This window comes from Eleutherodactylus coqui, chromosome 13, assembly GCF_035609145.1.
Source record: "Eleutherodactylus coqui strain aEleCoq1 chromosome 13, aEleCoq1.hap1, whole genome shotgun sequence".
NCBI classification, from domain to species: domain Eukaryota; kingdom Metazoa; phylum Chordata; class Amphibia; order Anura; family Eleutherodactylidae; genus Eleutherodactylus; species Eleutherodactylus coqui.
Genome location: NC_089849.1, coordinates 103,406,015 through 103,432,586, shown reverse-complemented (window position 1 = coordinate 103,432,586; position 26,572 = coordinate 103,406,015). Strand labels below are relative to the sequence as shown.

Here is a 26,572-nt window from a genome sequence, read left to right as displayed (position 1 = left end):
AAAATCTGCAATGCAACTTGTTAAAGTTGGAGAGAGAAAAAAAAAATGATGTGAGGATACAAAGCATTATTCAGAAAATCGCATATACGTTTTCACAAAATGAGGATACATGTGGCTCATACAATATTGACCAAAAGCTGCATGCAGGCCCCTGGTCCAATATTGGTCCCGCAGTCCTAGAAATAGATCATATCAAACATTCTCCAGCACCTCATTTAGGCCTGCAGGGAACAATGTATTCAACGTAAAGATCTCACATCTTCTGAGTGCTTCAAATCTGTGACAGCTATGGCAGGGGATTCCTTCCGGGGACTGCAGGGATGAAGGAATCCCCTGCCACAGCTGTGGCAGAGAAGCACAATGCTATCCCATTGCTGTCAATGGGGCCGGCCCTGCTGCCACCCAATTGAAAGCAATGGGACGAAGGCAACCCTTGCAGCAATGATTTTCTTATTTAGGAAAAGGGGCTTGAAATATAAGCCCTACCCCGAAAACTAGCATATGATACGCGTTTCGGAGAGAACCCCTTCTTCAGTCAAGCATCACTTCTGGGACTAAGGGATATGGAACCCAAAAGTGCTGGTGGCACAAGTGATGGAGCTGGAGACAACAGGAGAAGAGGAGGATGAGATGATTAGAGGATCATGTCACACAGTTATAATGAAGGAGATGATAGTTCATCCTTCTTGATTATATATTTCTGGTCTTTAGCTTACTTTGGTGAATATAGAAGTTAATGATAATTACAGTCTCCTCCCAGCAGGCAGAGATGGCACTGGCTATAGCTGGTCATGTCATGCTGTACTGATACATTATGGGATTGCTGGCACAGCATAGGCGAAGACAAAGCAGGAAGACCTCTAAACATCAAGATGGTGTATGATAAGTATTAGACAGGAGGCTGCTATACATAGAAGTGATTGCAATATACATAGGAGAGGTGCAGAGTGTGATAGGAAAACAGGTGAGGGGTGCTTTGATGGGAAAATGAGTTTTCTCAGGAGTGGCCCTTTAGCTGTATTTTAGCTGCTTAAATTGGGCTATAGGGGATAGTAAAATAATTAGTGTTCATGGGCGTGCTTATGGGAAGAAGAACTATTATCTTAATGTGGAAGTCTTGAAAAGCTCCCTCTGTTCAAAACTGGGTATAGCGGGTGAATGAATAAATAGGATACTGAAAAAAACATAGTCTTTCACAATTCCGTCAAAAAGTGGTCCCTCTGGATGAGAATGTTCTACTTCTTTCTTGATTAGTAAATAAATAAAAATATGTATTTCTCAATTTCTATTCCCCTCTCTGCAATCGGGGGTTGGTTTGCGGATGGGGAGGGCTAGAGGAACAGAGGGTGAGGGCATTTTAGATCTTTTGTGGGATCTTTTTTCCAAGGTTGTAAATGTAATCTCCTCTCTCCATGTTTCTTGTAAAAAAAAAAAAATGAAAAAAAGACTTGCAATTCATGATAATGGCTCATGCTTACTAAGCAATATGTATAACCGTAAATTCACTCCCAACAGTCACATTAAAATTGTAAAAACCCTCCAGAAAATGTAATTTTTTATTTTTATTTTTTTTATAGTAGATTTTGAATTTATGTCTCATGTAAATATATATTTGATACAGTACTCAGTTGCCTTAGGGCCCATTTACACGGCTGTAAGTGTTTTACGTACACCCGCCGGAGACATAAAAACACTTGAGCGGCAAAGGGTCCGGCGCATATACACCAAGGCTGCATTGCCGTGGGGCCTGGGAAGACATGCCCCCTTCCCTCCCCCCTCCGGCCGTTTGCAATAGGATGGGGCGGAGCGGGCGGGGCTAAGCTCCAGCCCCTTGTCTGCAGCCAGCAATGGGGGGGGCGGAGCTTAGCTCCACCCCATTCCGCCCCCTCCCATTGTAAACAGCAGCAAGGGGCGGAGAAGAGGGAGGGAGTTTAGCAGTCATGCTGCTAAACTCCCTCCCACTTCCCTTCTCCGGCAGCTGTCATTGGCTCCCATAGGAATCTACACAGCTGTTGCCGCCGGCGTGGCTGCAGTTTTACGCTGCGGAAATACGCCCCTGTGCACTGATGCATTGTAAGCCAATGCATCAGAGTGGCAGCGTATATCAGCCGGGCGTGAAAACCCCGCCAATGTACGCCCATGTGAATAAGCCCTTAAGTTTACTTTTAACCTCTTAATGACATAACTAATTTGTAGTTTTTATAGGAGCCAATTTCGGGTACATATAATGTATTGAAAAACTTTTAGAATTTTTTTTCATTTGCGGAGGGCAATAGAAAAAAAGCTATCTCATCGTTTTTTTGTGATTTATTGTGATGGCATTCACAATGTCGTATAAATATTATGTTACCTTTACTCTACGAGTCATTATGATTATGACAACACCAAATTTATAGAGGTTTTTGTTATGTTTTACCACTTTTGTGCAATATAAACAACACTTTTTTTTCTACAAAAATACTTTGTGTGGCGCCATATTCCAGGACCAGAGCCGTATCAGGCCTGTTTTTTTGTAGCTTTTATTGGCACCATTTTAAGGTGTGTATATGATTTTTTTTTATTATTATTTTTTTAATTCTATTTTTTATGAGCAGCGAGATGATGAGAAAACAGCTTATTTGGATTTTCCATTCTTAATAAATAATCTATTTTGTAGTACGGGTTGTTATAGATGTGGAGATAACAATGTGAGGGTTATGAACATATTAATTTATATATGTATGTATCTTTGATATACGTTTCCGGAGGCTTTAGGCCTAAATTGTACACTCTATTCTGTGTCCTATGAAAAGCTCTGATAAATGCTTGTACATTTAGGTTAGTACTTAATTACATTAAGTAGAGGTGTAATCTTAAATGTCCATCATGTCTCCAAGATCTTGTTAATCTCGTTACAATGATCAAAGGATAATGGAATGCTTCGATCATTAACTGCTGTCTAGGGCATGTGATTAAAATGTAGATTGTGATAAAGAATCAAGGTACTAGACAGTCAGTCTACATTCCAACAAAAGAAGCCATGTTTATTGAGAAAACGCAATTATTCACCACCTTAGTACTTTGACCTCAGTATAACAGATTGAACTTTGTAACACTAGCCTTTGCACTGATACGCCTACTGATACGCCTACTGATACGCCTACTGATACTCCTTCTATTTTTTGTATAAGAAATGACAATGTACAGAATAAACACAGATTGCTTCTAGACACAGGCCTGATCTCTGTGTTTCATTGCTTTCTCACGGCGGCCGCCATAACCACCTCTGATTTGGAGCCTCACAGCATATTGACGGAACATTGAATTCCCTAACAGTAATTGGTGCCCAGAACATGGGGCTTGAAGGAACAAGACGACCACCTGCACCTCAAACCCCCCCGGACCCAGATGGGATAAGGAGCCACTCGGAACCACGGATTTACAAAAACTGCGCAGTAAGGTAAGGCTTTATCTTGCCACAATCTATCCGTGCTTCTTGGCTGCTCCTTTCCTGTCCGAGGGGTAAGAAGTGCATGCCTCTTATAAATCTTCAAGCTTTTTAAGAATTCATATGGTGGGCTGAATATGCTGTGCAGGTGTTCTTTAACTGGTATTGTCTTTATTTGTTACTTTGCATGGTCAGTGTACAGAATATGAAACCCTCTTGCCGATCTCTGGAAGGCATGGTATAAATTGTACCAGGGAAGCCTAAAAATTTTCAGGGGATAAAATCCCTGATGGGAGCCTCTTATAGGTATAAGAGAAGTAGTTGAGACGGGGGAAAAATAAGCAGGGTTGGGAGGTACCAACACTTACAGACAAGTGAGGAAGTACTGACACTTAAAAAGTAGTAACTGACATTCAAATGTTTTTGTCTTTATGTGTGCCTGTTTATGCACGAGTGAGTGATTGATGAGTTGACCTGATCGACGGAACCTGACCTCCGGGGTGCAAATATAAATCTCTGTGTCCCGTGTTAACAGGAACCTGATCAGTGACGCTGAAAGGAGTCCCTAACAAGGCCACGATTCTGGACAGGGCCCCCTGCAGTTCCGTTTGTATATTTCAACGGTCAGGGGATTGTTTTATGTGTATAAAAGAATAACAATAATAAGCCTCTTGGTGTACATAAACCGCCAGCCATGGGCAATACTGCTGGTAAAGAGGATAAGGTATGGAAGACAGCTAAAGAAATTGTACAAGAAAGAGAAGGCAGAGCTGCAGTTGGTAGAGGATGTGATAAATTGTTTAAGCACATAGGATATAAAGGGACAGGAGTATTAGATCTCCAGCAGTGGGAAAGGTTTTCAGACAGTCATGCTGGGTGGGCAAAAGATAATGGATTACAGGAAATGTTGAATAGTTGGAAAAAGGCAAGTAGAGATATAGAAGATGCAGGATATCAGAGAAAAGAATTCAAAGGACAGATATATTATGCTCCCCCATTGCCAGGTCAGTTCCCTCTTCCACCTCCACCCCCTCCTTCATCTCAATTCCAACAGTCTCCCCCACCCTATGCCAAGCCATCCACTCCAAGGTCAAACACTGGACAGGAGGGATGGACCTGCTGGCATTGTGGACAACAAAACCCGGATTGGAGAGAGAGCTGCCCTGCTTGCGGAGCTCCTCGGCACAAACCGGTTATGCCTATGCTCACTAGATCCAAGGCTAGTGAGTGGAAGCAGGGAGAAGAGGACAAGGAGGAGATGCAGGGAGCGGAGAGTGGTATAGGAGCTGATGTAACACAGGGGGAAGGCAGAAGGAGCCAATATGATATGACCTCACAAAAAGTTAAATATAGACCATGGACACCTCAAGAGTATATGTCACTTATACAGCAATTACCAGACCCCATGACCAGACCTATGCCTTTCTTTAGACAGATAGCACAAATACAAGACACATACTCTGCAACATCAGCTGATCTGGGTCCTTTGATTATGTTAAAAACAGGGGAGGCAGTGGGAACTATAATTTTAAATTATGTGAAAGACTATTGTGGCACAGATTGGGATAAAATTAAACATAGAGAATTAAAAAGTGGTAAGATATTTTTAATTGGTCTAGAACAGTGATGGCGAACCTTTTAGAGACTGAGTGCCCAAACTGCAACCCAAAACCAACTTATGTATCGCAAAGTGCCAACACGTCAGGGGGCGGGGCTTATCACGACATGATTTTACCCCCGTCGTTCTAAAATGGGCAGGGCTGCTTCAAAATAGACAGGGTGCAGATTCTGACTGCTTTTTGGATGTGGAAAATTCTGCAGCATTTCCGCATCCAAAAAGTTGTCAAAATCTGCACCCTGTCTATTTTGAAACAGCCCTGCCAGTTTCTGCGGCATGTAAACATACGCCAGTGGTAATAGTGGCCCTCCTAGCGATAATAGTGACCCCCCCCAGTGGTAATAGTGACATACCCCAGCGGTCCCCCAGCAGTAATAATGCCCGCTTCCCCCCCAGCGGTTCCCACAGCAGTCATATTACCCCCCCCCCAGTGGTCCCCCAGCAGTCCTAATGCCTCCCCCCCCCCAGCGATTCTCCCAGCAGTCATGCCTCCCCTCCCCCGCTAGCGATTCTCCCAGCAGTCATAATACCTCCCCTCCCCCCCCAGCGATTCTCCCAGCAGTCATAATACCTCCCCTCCCCCCCCAGCGATTCTCCCAGCAGTCATGCCTCCCCTCCCCCCCCAGCGATTCTCCCAGCAGTCATAATGCTTCCCCTCTCCCCCAGCGATTCTCCCAGCAGTCATAATGCTTCCCCCCCCCCCCAGCGATTTTCCCAGCAGTCAGAATGCCCCACAGCGATTTTCCCAGCAGTCAGAATGCCCCCCCCAGCGATTTTCCCAGCAGTCAGAATGCCCCCTCCCCCCCCAGCGATTCTCCCAGCAGTCATAATGCTTCCCCCCCCCAGCGATTCTCCCAGCAGTCAGAATGCCCCCCTCCCCCCCAGCGATTTTCCCAGCAGTCAGAATGCTTCCCCTCCCCCCCAGCGATTCTCCCAACAGTCATAATGCTTCCCCTCCCCCCCAGCGATTCTCCCAGCAGTCATAATGCTTCCCCCCCCCCAGCGATTTTCCCAGCAGTCAGAATGCCCCCCCCAGCGATTTTCCCAGCAGTCAGAATGCCCCCCCCCCCAGCGATTTTCCCAGCAGTCAGAATGTCCCCTCCCCCCCCAGCGATTCTCCCAGCAGTCAGAATCCCCCCCCCAGCGATTCTCCCAGCAGTCAGAATGCCCCCCCCCAGCGATTCTCCCAGCAGTCAGAATGCCTCCCCCCCCAGCGATTCTCCCAGCTGTCAGAATGCCCGCCCCCTGCCCCACATACTTACCCCTCCTCCTCGCGGGAGCGCCGCTCCTCTCCTGCCTGATCCCAGGTGCATACTGAAGGCAGTGTGCTGCTGTTGGATGCCTTCTCCTCCTGCTCTTGCGGAACCAAAGTAGGAGACGTCGGGGGACGGGGGAGAAGGATCCTAGCTGCACACTGACTCAGTGTGCGCCGGGATCAGCACAGAAAGCAGCGCTGAGTGAATGTCAGCAGAGGAGCCGCGGACCCTGCAGGCATTCACTAAGGTGGTGAGCGGCAGATGGCGGCGCGTGCCAGCAGGAAGGGGTCTGCGTGCCGCCTCTGGCACGCGTGCCATAGGTTCGCCACCACTGGTCTAGAACGTTGGGCAAAAGAAAAATTAAAAGAATCCTCCCTGTCTCTTTCTAATGTCACACAAGAGAAGGATGAAAGTGTAGAGCAATTTTATGCCCGCCTTCAACAACGTTGGTCAGATCTGGGGTATAGGGGCATACAAGAATTGGGTGACCATGTACTTAGCATGGCCTTTGTAGAGGGGTTGCGAGAACCCTTGAGGTCTAAACTCATGGATAACAAGCCTGAGTGGAGACAATATGAAGCAGCAGGCCTGGTGCAAGCAGCCAAGGACATTGAACTAAATTTAAAAATCAAAAAAGGACATAGCTCTGTTATGATAGCACAATACAGCACAGGAGAGAACAAAATAAAACGGGGCACCCATCCCAAACATAACCTTAAGTGCCATTTCTGTGGTAAGCCTGGGCACTTTAAACGGGAGTGTAGAAAATTCCTCCAGCAGAGGGGTAGTGAACAACCCACAAAAGCACGAGTCGCCAAGGGAGAAATAGAAAACCAAGATTGAATAGTTGGCGACCCTCTGCCCTTCTTCCCCATGAGCAATGTAAAAGAGGGTGTGGCCATTTTTCTTAAAGGGGAAGTACTCAATAAGGAAATTCCTTTCCTTGTTGATACAGGGGCAGCAACCTCAGTCATCCAAAGCCACCTAATTCCTCCAGCATACCGGCAAAATACAGCTCAAACTGTTGTAGGTCTTGAAGGAGTTCCTAAGAAACTTCAGGAAACAGACCCTCTCCCCATAAAATTCAGAGACCAGACAGTTTTAACAAAACTATTGGTGAGTGATGATATTCCACTGTCAGTTATGGGCACAGACATACTCTCTGCCCTGTCAGCTTCCATTCAGTTTACTGAAGAAGGAACAGTGCAGATTGATTTTGCAAAAACAAACGCAGAACAATTTTGACAGATGGTGGCTTCTCTAGATGATCCACAGCCAATTTTCCTCTTAACTACAGAAGAGGAAATAATATTACAGGAAGTTCCACAGGAACTCTGGGCCAAGTCCAAAACAGATATTGGTCATATGAATGTGACACCCATGGTAGTCACACTAAAACCAGGATGCGTAGCCCCCCAAGTAAAACAATATCCATTGGGTAGGGCCCAAGAGGATTCTATAGGCCCACAAATTACAGACTTAATTCAAATGGGGGCACTACGGGAAATAACATCACCAGCCAATACTCCCCTCTTCCCAGTTAAAAAGAAAACACAAAAGGGACAACCAGATGTTTATCGCATGGTACATGATCTTCGGGAAATTAATAAAGTAACTGTACTCGACACCCCAGTAGTGCCAAATCCACATACGCTTTTAGCACAAGTCCCGCCCACTGCGACATTTTTTACAGTGATAGATCTTGCAAATGCGTTTTTCAGTGTACCGATCCATCCGGATTGCCAGTACCTTTTTGCTTTTACCTTCAAGGGTAAACAATACGCTTGGACCGTCCTGCCACAAGGTGCGCAGAATTCTCCAAACATGTACACCCAGGCACTCCAGTCTGTTTTGCAGGCCTGGACTCCGCCTGATGGAACTGTGCTGTTGCAATATGTTGATGACCTTCTGCTTTGTGCTGAGGATCTGAAAACATGTCAATCTGCATCCATTTCTCTTCTAAAATTTTTAGCAGAAAATGGCTGCAAGGCTTCAAAGGAAAAATTACAGCTTTGTAAACAAAAGGTTGGGTTTCTAGGCCATTGCCTAGCTCAAGGAACCAAACATCTCACAGAAGAACGAAAAGCTGCAGTTCAAGCCATTTCTGTACCTTCTTCTGCTGCCAAACTCCGCACCTTTTTGGGGCTTGTCTCATACTGCCGTCCTTGGATCCGTTCTGCCTCATCCCTGATGCAACCACTCTATGATTGTCTTCCAAGTGTTCCTTTCTCTCTCACTCCTGAAGCAACTGACAATTTCCATACACTAAAACTCTCTATTCTCAGTTCTCCAGCACTGGGAATTCCTAATTACACTCTACCTTTCACTCTCTTCTGCACTGAACTTTCTGGTCATGCGACGGCAGTGTTGACACAAAAACATGGAGGACGTCCACGGCCACTTGGGTATTACTCCATGAGATTGGATCCGGTGGCCCGAGGAGCCCCCTCCTGTGTCCGTGCGGTAGCAGCAGTACAAGCAATGGTTGACAAATCTTCTGAGTTGGTCCTGGACTACCCCCTAGTGGTTCTCACCCCTCATGACATCCAGAGTATACTCACTCAAGTACAACCTAAACACCTGTCTCTAGCTCGTCAAATAAGGTTACAATGTGCCTTGCTCATGCCTCCTAACATCTCCTTCCAACGGTGCACTACCTTGAACCCGGCTACTCTTCTTCCAATCGAGTATCCCGATTCAAATGGGGGGGTGGGGGATTTGGGTACTGCAGATCAGTTATTTTTAAATTCTGTACAGCATGATTCTGATTTATTTGATTCAAAACACCAGCATGATTGTCTAGAATTGATGCAGCAAGAAACTGCAGGTTTTGAATCAGTTACTGAAACGCCTATTGACAATGCACATTTTGAGCTTTTTGTAGATGGTTCACGGTACCAAGGTGAGGATGGCCGATTCCATACCGGGTATGCAGTAGTCACACAACATGATGTCCTAAAAGCAGAAGCTCTGCCTCCGCATGTCTCAGCACAAGAAGCGGAATTGAAGGCCCTCACTGAGGCGTGTAGAGTGGCAGAAGGTAAAACAGCAAACGTTTACACTGATTCCAGGTATGCATTTGGCATAGCTCATGATTACGGCCCAATATGGAAGGCCAGACAATTTTTTACTTCTGTAGGACAACCCATTAAGAATGGTGCAGCAGTACAGAACCTTATGAAAGCCCTACTCCTACCAGATAAAGTAGCAATCCTAAAGGTGAAAGCTCATACTAAAGCCGACACTGCAGAAGCAAAAGGCAACGCCCTCGCAGACTTCACAGCAAAGGCAGCGGCCCTCAAACCATGGAAGAAAGAAGAAAAGAAGATACTGACCGCACAAGTCAGAGACTATGATTTGGACTTTGATAAAAATATGGACATTGATGTACTAAAGACATTACAGTCACAAGCCAGCAAAGAAGAAAAAGATAAATGGACTAATATGGGAGCAGTAGAACAGGGTGGCGTATGGCAAACAGTCAGTAGAACTTGCCTACCACGATCCCTGTACCCCATGATGGCCCAGCTGATCCATGGAAAGACTCACCTATCGAAGGCAGCTATGCTACTGACGCTTGAGAGAGAATGGGTGGCCCCTGGGTTCTCTGTAACTGCTGCATCATTTGTCCAATCTTGTATGATCTGTGCCGTGAGCAACCCAGGACAGAAAGTAAAGGTCCCGCAAAAACACTTGCCTAGGCCACTCTACCCATTTCAGAGATTGCAAATTGACTATATTCAGCTCCCACGTGTGGGGAAATATGAATATGTGCTTGTTGTTGTTGATATCTTCTCAGGTTGGGTTGAGGCCTACACCATCACCAAGGCAACTGCTCAGGCAACAGCAAAGAAGCTCATGAATAAGGTAGTCTGCAGGTATGGGGTACCAGAGGTAATCGAGTCAGACAGGGGTACACATTTCACAGGTGAAATAATGCAACACATCATGTCTGCCCTGGGTATTTCCCAAGCATATCACACCCCTTATCATCCACAAAGTAGTGGGAAGGTAGAAAGGATGAATGGTACTCCTATAGCTAACTCTCTAATGTGGTTAAACCTTTTGACCGTCCTGGAAACAACCCCTGTGGTACACACTGACAATTTAGTTAGGCTCCCCCATACATGTAAAAATGTCTCAACCAAACAACAGAGGACCGTAGTTTAATATATCTTTCCCTGTAATGAAATCATGCTCTAGAATGAAGAGAGAATGGTACGATACTCTTCTTGGAGGAATAGGAGCAGGCACAGGGGTTTTAAATTCAATAGATTTAGAAGTAATGAAAAATAAGATGGCAGGGGAAGGAAGAGATGTGTCTAATCTGGTCAATATTCAGGCACAATGGATGCCCTCCATATTCCTCCCCCAACATCTTGCATTAGGATATAATAAGGATGTATTAACGCTTTTTAATCTGAGTTTTGGGGTTCAAAATGATTTGTTTGTAAATATGAGTAAATTCATAAACTATACACAATGTAGCCTGCAATATGTATATATGATTCACGAGAAGGATAAAGCACAGTCAGATTTGATGAAAAATTGTGGAGAAATATTTTCAAGAATGTAATTCCAGTAGCATCCTGGATACGGCCCCGGGCTGATAGTGTAGAATGCTCTGATGAATATTGCACTGGAGAAATAACTTTTTATGATGTAAAGGACACAAGCCTGATGTGTAAGTTTGTAGTACTACCTGTGGTGTGCGGACCGCCTCTATATGCTTTCCAATATTGGTTGCCCAAGTTCACAGGTACTATGATTGATAGTGAAAATAAAACCCATGGCATGGAGAACTGTGAAGAAACACTGGATGGCCTAGTATGCGGACGGAGTACAGCCGCATATGAGCCATGTTTCCTGCAGCCTTCAGTCAGCATATGTGATTGGATGGTGCTACCTGCGTCTTTCCATATGCTGATAGAAGTTGGCCCCCAATATATATGCTTTGTTACCAACCAAACTAAAACCACCAGTATGTATAATCTCACCACTCCATTTTCTGGATGTTTACAGAACATATCGGTGATACATTGGTTTACAGAAACTTACACCTTTTTGCCAGATGCTGAAGCTGCAATAAAGTATTACTGGCACCCAGATGCTATCCCTATGTCAAATCTGACTATATCCTTGGGTAGAATTGTAAGACTAATGAAAGACACTGAACACCTTCAAAAGCATTTGGATGTTACTAACCTCTCCCTTATGGAATTAGAAAAACAAACTATATGGGTAGGAGATAAGTTGGTCAGCATAGGTAATAAGATCCAGATAGACACAGAATATAACTGGTATGATATTTTTACTGGATGGTCACCTACAGCAGGAAAGATGATGGATTTTATGTTTCACCCATTACTAATACTGTTTCTTTTGTTCATTCCTTTGAGTGTTTGCAACTTATGGACATTCTGTGGGATACGGAGACAAGCAAATTATCTGGAATCGCTCCCTCTACGATATCGTTAAAACAGTCAAAAGAGTAAAAGAGCAACAACAGTGGGGATCCGGCGAAGAGGATAGAAAGACCGGCAGGGGTGGCTTAGCACCCTTGATAGTACCACAACAAAGGCTCTTTTCAAGATGGACTGTTTCAAATGGGGGATTGTGAGGGTTATGAACATATTAATTTATATATGTATGTATCTTTGATATACGTTTCCGGAGGCTTTAGGCCTAAATTGTACACTCTATTCTGTGTCCTATGAAAAGCTCTGATAAATGCTTGTACATTTAGGTTAGTACTTAATTACATTAAGTAGAGGTGTAATCTTAAATGTCCATCATGTCTCCAAGATCTTGTTAATCTCGTTACAATGATCAAAGGATAATGGAATGCTTCGATCATTAACTGCTGTCTAGGGCATGTGATTAAAATGTAGATTGTGATAAAGAATCAAGGTACTAGACAGTCAGTCTACATTCCAACAAAAGAAGCCATGTTTATTGAGAAAACGCAATTATTCACCACCTTAGTACTTTGACCTCAGTATAACAGATTGAACTTTGTAACACTAGCCTTTGCACTGATACGCCTACTGATACGCCTACTGATACTCCTTCTATTTTTTGTATAAGAAATGACAATGTACAGAATAAACACAGATTGCTTCTAGACACAGGCCTGATCTCTGTGTTTCATTGCTTTCTCACGGCGGCCGCCATAACCACCTCTGATTTGGAGCCTCACAGCATATTGACGGAACATTGAATTCCCTAACAACAATTACATGTAGGGCTCTTATTGTTCTTTTCATTGTTTCAATATTTAAAGACCTGTGTAAGGGGAAAAAAGCTTTTACATTGTTTTTTTTGTAAACATGTTTAGATGCCATGGTCAGAAATGACTGCAGTATCTTCAAGGTTAGAGGTAAAGAGTCCTCATCATTTCACTCCTCTTCTTGGAAAAAAACCTATATGTGACAATCAGAGAGCAAATATGCTTTCTGATTGATGGGGGGTGATAACATGAACAAACCTGTAATGTTCTTTTCCTGCCAAACAAACAGAGCTCCTCCACAACTGGTGGTGGTGGTGGGGTTAAAGCAAAGATGACCTTGTGGTGCTATCGGTGTGAAAGACCTCAAAAACTCAGACAAGAACAGTCACATTTGGTCCTTGTTCTCACAGCCTTCTAGACGTCAATCCTAATAAAAAAGCAGTGTAGTCACGAGCTGTATTTAGACCTGAACATTAATGTACCTTTTTGGTTATTTAATAATATTTTTCTCCAAACCCAGGACTACACAGTTGTGAAGAGGGCATGTAAGCAAATTGTGGATTCCAGGAGCCACCTCCATGTGTCAGAAGAATGGAGCAGGACCCAGAGCCCCATCATGGAGCCTCCACCACATTCACGGATATATGAGGGAAACAATGATGAGAAGATCCTAGAAATCGCCAGCAGGATCATTGAACTGTTGACTGCAGAGGTGAGGCTGCTGGGGATGATGGGACATTATATGGTGGGGGATAATATGGCTGGATGATGACTGTATATTGTCTGTCAGGTTCCAATAAGGTGTCAGGATGTTACTGTCCATTTCTCCATGGAGGAGTGGGAGTATTTAGAAGGACACAAGAATCTGTACAAGGACATCATGATGGAGGACCACCAGGCTCTTATATCACAGGGTAAGCGGAACCTCATTGACGGTTAAAGACAGCAGTTTTGGGGGTCACTCAGATACCGCCATCATCCAATCATCACATATATACTAGTAATTATTAGGAAATTTTACTACCAGTGTAAAGGACCAGTGTTTCTGGTGGCGCAAAGCGCCGCACAGCTCTGCTACATAGTACATCCATTACGATCCCCACACATCATACACACAGCTCTACTACATCCATCCTAATTCAAGCACATCACAAACAAAGTTGTGCTACATCCATGCTGATTTTCAGATGATCACCAGCTCAGCAGACTCCTGGATACAGTGATCAGCCCCTGGTCACGTGATCCCTGACTCCACCCACACAGGTGATCACATAACAGTGACGTTATCACAAGTCCCGGTGGCTGCTGTTGGCTTATCCAGTATACAGTACTTTCTACCAAACTGCACAATGGCTCATCCCACAGCAGGACTTCGCCGCAGGTCCTTTAGCCCACCGGATCTCTGTGGTGGCGGTAGGTAAGTGTCTTCTGTCAGGACTGCTGAGTTGTGTCTGAGATAATAATGGCTTAGTTGTATTCTCATTGTGTTATTTTTGTCCTCCCCTTCCAAAATCCCTAACTGTGTTGTTCTTCTGTCGCTCTGTGTTTTATATATGTTACAGGACCTTCGATTACGTCAACAGGGGCGGGGCGATGATGTCACCAGGGGTGGGGCATGAGAAGCACCCACACACAAACATACATACAGTCAAATGGTCGTTAGTAGTTTGATATATATTTTGCATTCAGTCACTGTGTTTGTGTGTCCTACAGATGGATCCAGTAAGAGAAATCCACCAGAAAGATGTCCCAGCCCCCTGGACTCCGAGGACTGTCCAGAAGAAGATCAATATGAGCTTCAGGATGATCAGGTAGCTTACATTGGGGTCTCGTGAAATGATAAGATCAGCTAATTAAACCTAAGTGAATTATGATTCATGTTTGTCTAGGATGAAGATCTGGTTCATATTACATTTAAAGCAACAGATGAGATTGACATGGCGACTGCTGAATTTAATGAGGATGAAGTCAATGTTGATATCAACCCAAGTGAGTAAAGAGTATTATATGAGGAGAGCCATCCTTATCTTTACTAGTCCATACATTATTATGTTTTAGTGTCCATTATCTTAAAAGCCTCATGTGGGCATTATGGTGGAAAACTACTAGACCCTCAAATAACATGGTAACGCTGCTCCCCTACAGTGTAGTAACCTCCTGCGACTGAACACCGCCAACCCACCGGAGCCAATGGCCACAGAATCTTGCTGATGACGGCAAGATCATGCGGCTATTGGCTGCCGCAGGTGGGCAGAGTGTCATCTGCATGTGGTATTTATGCCATTTTCGGTTCATGAGAGGATCTTCTTTTCTTGGTAAACCCTACCCACATTTTGCAACATTTTTCCAAAAATGGCGAGAGTAGCGTAAAATGCCAAAAAGTGACAAATGGGGTATGCATGATAATTTGCTACTTTTTTAGGTGACAAAACTAGTATAAATGCTAATAACTTCCCTCCAATGTATTCAGTCTCTGTGTATGTCCCACAGATGGATCCAGAATAACAAATCCACCAGAGAGATGTCCCAGTCCCCAGTATTCCCAGGACTGCCCGGAGGAAAATCAGATCCAACAGGATCTCCAGGTAGATGAAGCTTAGGTGGCCTCAAACAGCAGTTGTAAATTTTTTAAACATACCCGTCCTGACTTCTCACCCCATCCCATTGCGGATAGGCTGCAGGTACATGCGTCGTGGCTAGTGGCGGGGCTGGACAGACAAGTATTTTTTTTTAAATCTGTACTGTGCATGACCGACGGCGAGCATCCATGGTCATCCGCAATACAGAAAGAGAAGGTATACGGGGGTCGCCAAACGGGATCAGACCCGGATTCCACTGCAGACTCCCACATGCAGAATCCAACTGGTTCATGTGCAGCCGGCCTAAAACTGAGCCTCAGCTGTGCTCATTCAAAACCATATTGGCCCTTTCCGGTTGAAGGAGCACAGCTCAGGACAATCAGTAGAAGTGCTAACAGGCTTCTGGCACAGGGCTACATGGGGCTGGTATGAAAAGCTTAAACTCCATGTATTAACAATTATTTTGTGTTTAACTTTTTTTGTGTTCAGGACGAAGATCTAATTGATTTTAAAGTTGAAGTGATAAAGGAGGAAGAGGAGGCATTTGTAAGGGAGGATAGACAGTTTGAGGAGGACGTATCGACAGCTATCAGCACAGGTCAGTAATAACCAGTTCGTTTCGTAGTCACTAAAGGCCCATTTACACGGAGCGATGATTGCTCAAAAATCGCTAAAAAGCGATAGTTTGAGCGATAATCATTGCGTCTAAATGCGCGGCCATCGTGCGCTTTTCGTTCACAGCTAGCTGGTTGTTAAATTCAGGCCAACCTAAAAATTATTGTTCAGCCTTATCAGCAGTTCTCCACGGGGAGTGCTGATAGCATTGTTTCCCATCAGAGAACAAAGGAGCTGAATGCAGATAAGAGCTCTCCGGCTATTAACTGCTTTCAGCTAAAGGCTTCATTTGCCTGCTAATGAGCTATAAAGTAGCTACTTAATAGTTTATGCGAAATGATCGCTCAAAGCTGTCACTCAAACTGTCGTTTGAGCGATCATCGCTCCGTGTAAATGGGCCTTTACTCTCCTTGCTCTTTCACAGTTATATTTAGAAAGCCAAGACAAAACTCTAAAGGTGAGCATGTATACTGAATAGCTGTCAGCTGAATGTTTATGTTTGATCGGCCGACAGTTATTTCTACCCCCCCACCTCCTTCCCATACACATGGATGCTTGTTCAGGGAAGTGCTTATTCTTATTTGCAAGAATTTTGCGGGAGTTTTCCATGTTGCAAGATGCACAAAACCAGCGGGAATGTGAACTCCATTCTTTTGAATGGTCTTATTCACATAAAAATTGCAGCATCTTATCTTTGGGTGTTCCCGCGGAACGCCTCGCCCATTGCTTTCAATGGAACCTTAAAAGACCTCGCATACCGTGCAATATTTCCCATTGAATGGGAAACACTTGCGATCCTCTGATGCATGTGAAGCACGCACCTGAGAATCGCAATTTCACAGAAATGCTGCAAGGTGTTAAAAATACACGTTGGCAAGCGCAATATCGGGCCACCTCTTTTTTTTTTTTTTTTACAAGTTTTTATTGAAAATTTTTCAAATAATATGATACACAACAATCTTGCAACTTTCTTACATCTCCGAGTATAGCTATATCGTACCAAGTGGAGTGGGTACTTGTTGCAGAGAATACTATGTGAGCTGAGGTGGAAAGCGAGTCCATTGATTAAGTCTCTCAAGCTTCAGCTCTCCATGTGTCTCCTTGGGGACAGCCCCAAGCTCCACTATATAGGAGATGCATGTAGAATAACATTTCAACAATAAAAGACAGGGGTGGGGGAGGGTTAGGTAGGAGTGGGTAGGGAAGAGGGGGTGGGGGGAGAATGTGGTGAGATCGAAGTTAGACAGCAGTGTGTGAAGTACCGTCGAGTGTGACTACTTGTCAGTTCTGAGCCAGATAGAAAGAAAGGGGCAATATCGTCTTCTATGTAGGCTTTCTGCGTGTTAGCCTATTAGCTCCAGGAGTCGCTTCGCCGATCTGAGTAATCGGAGAACCAATTTGATGAGGTGGCCTCAACGCCCGAGGCCGACCGCCCCAGAAAAAGGCATGCCACTGGGTATACGGCGAGGTCGGGGGACCCCAGCATGAGTATATGCTGTTCTGAGGTCTCCCCCGTCTATCCCAGCTGGTCACTCTGAGCTGTCAGTTATTAGTTTGGGTGTTACTGAGATTGACCAGGTTGATCTGTCTCCAAGGGTGCCATGTTTTGATGAATGCCTCGTGTGTACCCGTATTCCAGCTATGTAATTCCTCCATATTATACATGGAGTCAACCTTTGACTTCCATAGATCCAGAGAGGGCGGAGTATTCTGTAGCCAAAAAGAGGGGATTAGGGCTTTAGCCGCGTCGAGAAGGAAGGCTAACAATTTGTCTTTTAAAGGGTGGAAGTTCGCCGAGGGTTTCCAGAAGAATAGAATTTCCGCTGTAATATGGAAGTTTGGTTTCAGTAAACATAATGTTGCTTCTATATCCTTCCAGTATGTAGCTAACCTCGTACACTCCCACCAGATATGACAATATGATCCTGTTGCCGCATTGCACCTCCAGCATTTGTCCTGGTCTGTTAGTTTGTGTGCGAATAGCCATTGCGGGGTTTTGTACCACCTGACCAGGATCTTAAAATGGCTTTCTTGGAGTAGTATGCATGGCGATAACCCAAAGGCGGTTTGCAGAATCAATTTAATATCTGTGGAAGTGAGGGAGATTTTAAGGTCTCTTTCCCAAGAGGCTAAGAAAGCTGGTTTGTAGAGTGTCTCGGGGTTTAGGATTTTATTACGGATAATAGAGATGGAATTATTTTTTGGGAGGTCATTGGTTAATATTTTTTCAAATGGGGTCTCTGGTCTAGTGGACCTCGAGAATCTCAGGAAGTCCCTGAAGGTTTGGAGTATATGGGCTCTCTGTAGGAAGGAGAGGGAAAGCTGCGGAGCCAGTGTGTCCAGGATCTCATCCGGCTGTTTGTGTGCTAATATCTGTAGCTCCCTCATCTTCAAAGGGTCAAGCTTCCTCCAGAGGTATCTATTGTCTTTTTCAAGTGCTCGGCCCAGATATTTGCTTAATGTGCTCAGTGGAGCCTCCGGGGAAACGTTAGGGGCCAGGGTTGGCTGAAGCTTATCCCATATTTCGCATGGGCCACGCAATAGGGGGTTGAAATTTTTATCTCTGTACCTTCTTTTGGCGGGATACCATAGGTCCTCCAGGAGAGTGTCTCCGTCTCTTCCTATGGTTAGGGAACGCAACAAATGATCCCCTGTGGGAGATGTTAGGTCCATCCAATATCTTAGTTGGACCGCTTGGTAAAAATCGTGGACGCATGGCAGTCCAATCCCCCCCTCAGTTTTCCTTTTAATCATAAGTCTAAAAGCTAGGCGGGGTCTTTTCTGCCTCCAAGTGTAGCCAATAAAAGCTGACCGTAGGGCTTTGAAAAAGGACTGTGGAAGATGAATAGGCAGCATTCTTAACTTATACAGAATTTGCGGTAGGATATATGTCTTAATAATGTTTTTTCTACCAAACCAAGAGGCATGTGGTATGTCGTATTTCAGTAGTAAGTTTTTAACTAGGGACAGAAGCGGGACAAAATTGGTGCTGTAGAGATCCTCCAGTTTTTTTGTGATCTTTATTCCGAGATACTCTATAGATGTGTCCGACCATTCGAAGGGTGAGCTGGACCTCAGGTGGCAGCATCTAACAGGCGGGATGGAAACATTTAGAATGTTGGATTTGGTGTAGTTAATCTTGAAATTTGAGATTTTCCCAAAAGAATTTAGGAGGGTAATCAGGTTGGGAATGCTTGTTGCTGGTTCAGTCAGCACAAACATAATATCATCTGCGTAGGCAGCTGTGTTTAGGCTGGCCGGCCCTGCTTTCAGACCCTTAATATTAGGGTCCAACCTGACACTCCTCAGTAGTGGTTCCAGTGAGAGGATAAAGAGGGACGGGGACAGCGGGCAGCCCTGTCGTGTACCATTTCTGATATTGAAGGGTGGGGAGAGCAAATTGTTTACTTTTAGCCTAGCATGCAGTTCCTTATAGAGGGAGAATACCGCCGCTATGAAGGGAGGGGGGAAGTTGAAATGGGTCAGAACCCTTTCCATGTAGGTCCAGCTCACCCTATCGAACGCCTTCTCGGCGTCTGTTCCGATGAGCACCATCTCTATGCCCTTATTTTGTGCGTATCTTATAGCATGAAGCAGTCTATAACAATTATCTCTGCCCTCTCTATTTTTAACGAACCCTGCTTGTTCCCTGTCAACCAATTTGGGGATTAAGTTTTCGAGCCTCTTGGCCAGAAGCTTCGCCCAGAACTTCACATCAGTATTAATAAGAGAGATGGGTCTATAGCTACCGCATAACTCCGGATTTTTATTGTCTTTATGGATAAGTGTTATGTGTGCCTCCTGTGCTTGCTTGGGGAGTGGTTTGCCCTGCATAAGTGCGTTCATTAAGTCCTTCAGTTTTGGGGCCAGTGTCTCTTTGAAGGTCTTATAGTAGAGTGCTGGGTATCCGTCCGGCCCAGGGCTCTTTCCAGAGGGGCTATTGATTATGATATCCTTTACTTCTTGCAAGGTGACAGGTAGCGTTAGGGAACTAGCGTCAGCTTCCTTTAACCTGGGGAGGTTGATTGCGCTTAAGAATGAGTCTATTTTATCCTTAGTGTCTTTAGGGTTTGTGGGTATCTCTGATTTTTTTAGGTTGTACAGGTCAGCGTAGTATCTTTGGAAGACCTCTGCTATTTCTTTTGATGACGTTGCGGATTTCCCCGTATGGTCTGTAATTGAAGTGATATGGTTCCTAGTTTTGGCTTTTTTAATCATAGAGGTAAGCAACTTGCTCCCTTTATTACCATGAGCATAGAATCTATATTTCAGAAATAGATGCTTTTTATTGAATCTTGATTCAAGCAGTCGTTTGAGCTCTCTTCTTAAATCCACTAACTCCTCTGATTTGTTTGCTATTTGGGATATTTTAGAGAGCCGTTCGACTGTCGAAATCCCATTCAGAAGTCGATCTATTTCCGCTTGTTGTTGTTTTTTGACCTTGGAACCCAGCGAAATGAATAGGCCCCTCATGTAAGCCTTATGGGCCTCCCAAATCACTGGGAATTCCAGGTCTCCGGTGTCGTTGAGTCGGAAGAATTCCTCCAACCCACTGGTCAGACTCTCCCTCTCTAGATCCAAATCCAACAAGGAGGTATTGAGCTTCCATACCCACTCTCTACATCCTTCCCTGATGAAGCTCAGATCTAGGTGTATCGGGGCATGATCAGATATTGTAATTGGTTCTATTTTGGCCCCTCTAACACTAGGAAGGATGCCTTGGGAAACAAAAATGTAATCTAATCTCTGGTACGAATTGTGTACCTGGGAGAAAAAGGTAAAGTCCTTTGTCGAGGGGTTAATTGTTCGCCATGCGTCCACGACCTTCGCGTCTTGGAATGCTTTGTTCAATTTTTTGACCTGTCTCTGGGCGATCCAAGATCTGCCTTTCGACGAGTCAATTAAAGGATTCAGAAATACATTTAAATCTCCACTCAGCACAATTGGCCCCTCTGCGAATTCCTTCAAGATATCAAGTTGATCGATCAACCAGCCCACCTGATTTGAGTTAGGTGCATATAAGTTCGCAATTGTTAGTTTTTGGTTGTCAATAGTCCCCTTCAGGAACAGTACTCTGCCCATCTGGTCCGAATATTTAGCTTTTAAGGTAAACGCGACGGATCTATGGAAGAAGGTAGACACCCCTTTTGAGGCTGAGGTAGGATGTGTGCTATGGTACCCCTGGAGAAAACCCCTCCCCGGGAGGGGGTAGTGGTTGTCTGCTTTAAAATGTGTTTCTTGGAGGAGTAAGATTTTTGTGTTAAATTTTTTGACCAGCTGGGATACACTGTACCTTTTCTGAGGAGTGTTCAGGCCTCGGGCGTTGAATGACGTGATCCTCAGCGGCTCCACTATCCTTGATGCATCCATCTCAGAGTTCGTTCGTTGGAAGCTGCCTTAGTATCAAAAGGAAGAGACAGTAAGACAAATTGCTATTTATCAGATCTAACTCTAGGTGTGATGTCAGAAACAATGCAGTCGCCCTGGACCGGTCTGTTTCGTCAGCGGAAGTTGTCTAAGTGTATGCGAGAATCTGGGGAATAGTGGAAAAAGGGAGGGAGGAAAATTTAGGTAAGGTAATATATGGAAAGACAGAAAGAAAGGGGGGATTAAACCAGATTGCTTATACCACAGATATTCTATAGCACCAGTAACTTCTGGAATTAGAGTATTTACGGGGGAGTTCCACGGGAAATTCCGGGGCTCAGCCGTAAAAGACGGGGTGGAACTAAGTTTTACTAAATAAACTGTACGTTTGGCTAAAGCCTGATCGGGGGAGCACGAAAAAACGCTTGCTAGTGGGGGAGTTAAGAAAAACTCTACCGTCCAACAACTATGAACTGCAACGTCCAACTTGGGTATCAGACAACAGAATTCGGTGAGCGAACCGCCTCATCACTTTCCGTCGGATGTTTCCATGGGAGATGAGGGAAATTCCGTTGATCTTGAGGCTGCCACTAAATCTGTTGTGGAAGGAACGATTGTCCCATAAGGTTCAAGTGTCATCTGTGACAGGTTCTTCTCTTGGTTTCTTACGCTGCTTGCCGCGTGGGGACTTTGATTGTGTGGCTATCTGCCAGTTGTCTTGGGAAGGTAGGTGGGGAAGTGTCGGGAGCTCCGGCAGGGAAAGCCAGTTGGGGAGATCTATCGGCTCCAGACCTAAGTGTTGCCAGCTTTCCTGGAGGTCCTCAGGGGACCGTATGTTTAATCTTCTCCCCTTATGGGTCACGCCTATCCCAAAAGGAAACAGCCAGGCGTACTTGATGTTTTTGGATCTTAAAGCCTCCAGCAGGGGGTGCAAAAGCCTACGCTTGGCTAGGGTAGTAGGGGAGAGGTCTTGAAACATCTGTATGTCCGTACCTTCATAACGAAGATTTCTGTTGCCTCTTGCCGCATTTAGAATGGCAGCCGCGTCCGGGAATGCCAGCAGTCTGCACAGCACATCTCTTGGGGGTTCCGATTGCGCTGGCTGCGGTCTTAGGGCTCTGTGCACTCTTTCAATTGAAATCTCTAGTGCTCTGTCTTCTCCCAGTAGCCCTGCAAAAATTTCTCCACAGACTTTATGCAACGTCTCCGCAGCCCATGACTCTGGCAGTCCCTTAATACGGACATTATTGCGGCGGCTCCTATTTTCATAGTCCTCCTGCATAAGGAGCATTCTATTTAGCTGGGTGTGCTGGTCTTTCACTGCGGTCTCTAGGACCCTGGAATGGCTAGTAATGATTGCCGTTGTGCCCTCTAATTCTTCCACCCTCCTCCCCACACTCCTTACTTCCTCCTTTATGGCAGTCAGCTCCGTTAGTAGTGGTCCCATGGTGGTGGCTAACAGTTCCCTCATGAAGCCCTTTGAAGGGGGTTCGACTTCCTCATCCTCCGATGAGGTTTCTCCTTCCCGCGCTGTGCTTAGGACTTCAGCAGCCGCAGCTGCCGGCGCCATCTTGCCCGCTGCATGTGGGGAGCGAGCGCTCCGTTCTTTAAAGAATCTCTGCATCTCGGACTGTCCTCTGGCCGGGCGAGGGGTGCCAGTGTGTTCTCCGGTCTTCATTTTAGTAAGTTTCCCCATTTTTTTATGAAGATTGCTGCTGATAAGCGCTTGTTAACGTGCTGTAGAGATGGAGCACCTGTACTAAGCGGCCATCTCGTTCCGCGGTCAGGTTCCGCCCCCAGGCCACCTCTTTTGGCCCGGTATCGCGCTCGCCCGTGTGAGTGTAGAATAAGGGTATCTTTACAATGAGCAAGTATCTTTCAGATAGTCGCTCAGTAAAGTCGCTGAAGTGTATGGATACCAGTTGTTTGAAGGCTTTTACACGTAACGTTTATTGTTCATTCGTTGTTTGCTGAGATAACATTTTGTTGGGGTTCTCCATGCAAATTTGTTCTCAAATTGTTAAAATTTTAATGACTATGACTTTATACTAGGCGACTTTTGATCAGCAAGTGATTATTTTTTAGGTGAGTTGAAACAAAACAACAAGCAACTAGTGAGGGAATTACCTGTTGTGGCCGTGTTTATACGAAACAACTATTTGCGTTCATTCTTTTGAGCATTTATTCATACAATTGTCATTCCGTGTAAAGCCATCTTAAGCTGCAACCAAACAGCTCTGGCTTATCTCTAGGGAGAACAAAAAGATTGGGCACTGACATTTAATTTTCCCGATCTTTCTTCAGTCTGACATCATCTGTCGGGGTAAAGTCAGGAGGCCCCTATACACATCAGTTATACAGCAGTTCTGAACAGTATAGATGTGATTTCAGTAGCTGTGACATAGTAAATCACTTTCTTTTAGCTACAGCAGCAAGTCTGAATGTGATTGTCTCTGCTTCTCTCTCACTCCACGCCCCTCCCCTCCTCTACATAGATTTTATGTACAGCTTGAGCTGTTGTGTGTAAATGCACGCCCATCGTACACTTACCGTCCATCGCTGAGTTCAGGTCTGCATAAAAGCAGTCATCCCAGATAAGAGGGATTTGGAGGTTTTGGAATTAGGTACTTAAGAATTTTATAAATATATCTTGTCATTATTGATCTTAATCCCAGAATTTGTATATTGAATATTGTTGATGGGCAAGCTCTTCTGGGAATTCAGAGAGCGTTGCATCTGGCGGGGAAACTGATTACTGCGCACTGAATGCAGCTTGCGCCTCTGACAGTAGGAGATTTGTCGCAAAAATAAGAGATTATATCCTTGGAAAGGAGAAATATAACAGAAGAGGCTGTTTGACTGAGGGCCTATTTTCATGCCGTGGGTGCTTTTACGTGTGCCCGTCGGCAGCATAAAAACGCGTGAACAGGCACACAAATCTAACGTTGGTGTGCCTGTTCAAACGGCCTGAGCCCGACGCATATACGCAAAGGCCCAATACCTTACCTCCCCCCTCACCGGCTCTCTGCCTCTCACTTCCCCTCTGGCTGTTTGCAATGGGAAGGGGAGGAGCGGAGATAAGTTCCGGCCCCTTGTCTGCAGCCAGTGGTGGGAGGGGCTAAGCTTAGCTCCGCCCCCTCTCATTGCAAACATCTGGAGGGGAAGAGAGAGGAGGAGAGAAGGGGGATGTAATTTAGCAGTCACACTGCTAAACTCCCTCCCACCTCCCTTATCTGACCGCTGTCATTGGCTCCCATAAGAGTGTATGCAGCAGCCGATGTATTCCGGACGGGAAGATAGTTCCACGACTATCTTTTCGGCCTGGCCGCGAGAATACACCTGTGTGATCTGATGCATTGGAATCTAATGCATCAGACGGTAGCGTATACTGGCCAGCCATGAAAACATATGCTCATGTGACTAAGCCCTAAGTTTGAGGAAATTTGGGGAAGATGATCAGTTATAGATATAATAGATAGTTCCCATCAAGTGTTGGTTGCATTGAGGTATCATAGAAAAGCTGATGGGATTTGGAGGGGGTGAGGGAGAGCGATGAGAAGGTGGAGAAGAGCTATTTTTAATCTTCTTCTTCTTTGTATGTGTCTATATTTATGACCTGCTTACATATAATTCGGATTGATTGTATTGTGTGGGGGAATGATATGTTCTATGTATATTATACTTATGCATGTATATATGTCATGAAATTAAGGGGTAATTGTATTCAAAAATGTAATTTCAATAAAAATCTGATTTTAAAAAATAAATCTTTCTTTTTATCCATAGAATCTGGAATAGAAGATAAGGACCTCACAGAAGACTTGCCTGGAGGACACTGCATTACTTCAGTTATGTCCCAACTCTACTTATTCAGGACAGATCTCTCATGTGATCCATCTGATCATGCGGAACCTTTTCCAGATCAACTATATGAGGATTCCTACAAACCAGAGCAGAGCAGAAGGGAACTCTATTCATGTTCCGAATGTCAGAAATGTTTTATGTTTAAGTCCAGGCTTCTTGCCCATAAGAGAACGCACAGGAATAAGAGGTTCTTGTGCTCTGACTGTGGGATCTATTTCTCTTTAAAATCTGCTCTTACTCAACATCAAAAAATCCATACAGATGAAAAGCAGCCCAGCCTAGTCGAACATCAGATAAGCCACGTGGCCGGATCATCATTTCAATGTTCTGATTGTGGGGAGTGCTTCACAGACGGATTGATTCTACTAAACCACCAGCGGAATCACATGGGATTGAAAACTTTTCAATGTTCCGAGTGTGGGAAATATTTTGCACTGAAGTCGGGTCTTGTGCGGCACCAGCGAATTCACACAGGGGAGAAACCGTTTCCATGCCAAGAATGTTGGAAATGTTTTGCTGTGAAATCCAATCTTATAAAACACCAGCGGATCCACACAGGGGAAAAGCCATTTTTATGTACTGAGTGTGGGAAACGGTTTACCCAAAAGACACATTTTACTAAGCACCAACGAACTCACACTGGGGAGAAACCCTTTTCATGTTCGGAGTGTGGGAAATGCTTTAGCCAGAAACCTCATCTTGTAAAACATAAGAGAATTCACACGGGAGAGAAACCGTTCATATGTTCTGAGTGTGGGAGGTGTTTTACTGGTAAACAGATTCTTCTTAAACATCAGAGAATTCATACAACTTGATGCAAGGGCGTAGCTATAGCGGATCTACCAGGCCCTGGAGCACCACTATTATAAATGGCACAAGGAAGGTTGAGGGGCCTTGTTACAGATTTTGCATTGGGGCTCCCTACATTTGGCTTCTGCCTGATGATTTTAGATTTTATCAATGTCCCTGCCTGCCGTTGTTGCATCGATGGGTTCTTAAGAGTCCCAACGATGCAGAGGAAAGTTTTTTTGGGGGGAGGGCCAATGCTGAGGTTTTGCATCCGGGCCTCTAAGCCTTTAGCTACGCCGATATCTACTTACTATTCTTCCATGATTATGATACCACTCTATTTCTCAGAGCTGTATGTATGAAGCCCAAGCTTTGTAATACCTCATTTGCATCTTAAAATAAATAAATGCCATGTATTTTAATGGACTCTGTGTAATCTATACTTTTCGTTCTACTAACTGGGCAGCAGAAAACATTGTGACTCCTTTGATGAGCTTTAGGTCGGTTTCACATAATGCAGCTGCTAAGAGGAGGGAGGAGAAGTGGCCTGTTGCTCTGTCTTGTGCCACTCCCTCCACCCAGCAGTGGCACATACACCCAGCAGGAAACATTCTGGAGGCTTCTGAGGCTGCCCCCCACAAGTGGACACCCTAGGCACTTGTCCTCTAATGCCTAATATGCCCCTGCATACAAGGAATATGATAGACAAATATGGTCTTATTACTCAAATACACACAACTGCTTATTCTAAAATTTCTCTTGCTAGTCAGTGACACTTTAATCAGTGTCTTTGTAGTGAAAAATAAAACTTTGGGAAGGTTTCGCTGC

At 44.8% G+C, this 26,572-nt stretch overlaps 1 protein-coding gene across 1 annotated transcript in view; it reads left to right on the top strand.

The window, feature by feature from the left end:
- Positions 1 to 26,156, top strand: part of LOC136587463 (zinc finger protein 773-like) — a 353,925-nt gene extending 327,769 nt beyond the window's left edge. The window contains exons 3-9 of the mRNA XM_066586041.1: positions 13,051 to 13,242; positions 13,321 to 13,444; positions 14,244 to 14,341; positions 14,420 to 14,519; positions 15,021 to 15,115; positions 15,599 to 15,707; positions 24,878 to 26,156. Coding sequence (XP_066442138.1) covers positions 13,051 to 13,242; positions 13,321 to 13,444; positions 14,244 to 14,341; positions 14,420 to 14,519; positions 15,021 to 15,115; positions 15,599 to 15,707; positions 24,878 to 25,770 — 1,611 coding nt within the window. The 3' untranslated portion in view covers positions 25,771 to 26,156. The remainder of the gene's footprint in view (positions 1 to 13,050; positions 13,243 to 13,320; positions 13,445 to 14,243; positions 14,342 to 14,419; positions 14,520 to 15,020; positions 15,116 to 15,598; positions 15,708 to 24,877) is intronic.
- Positions 26,157 to 26,572: the final 416 nt, after the last annotated feature.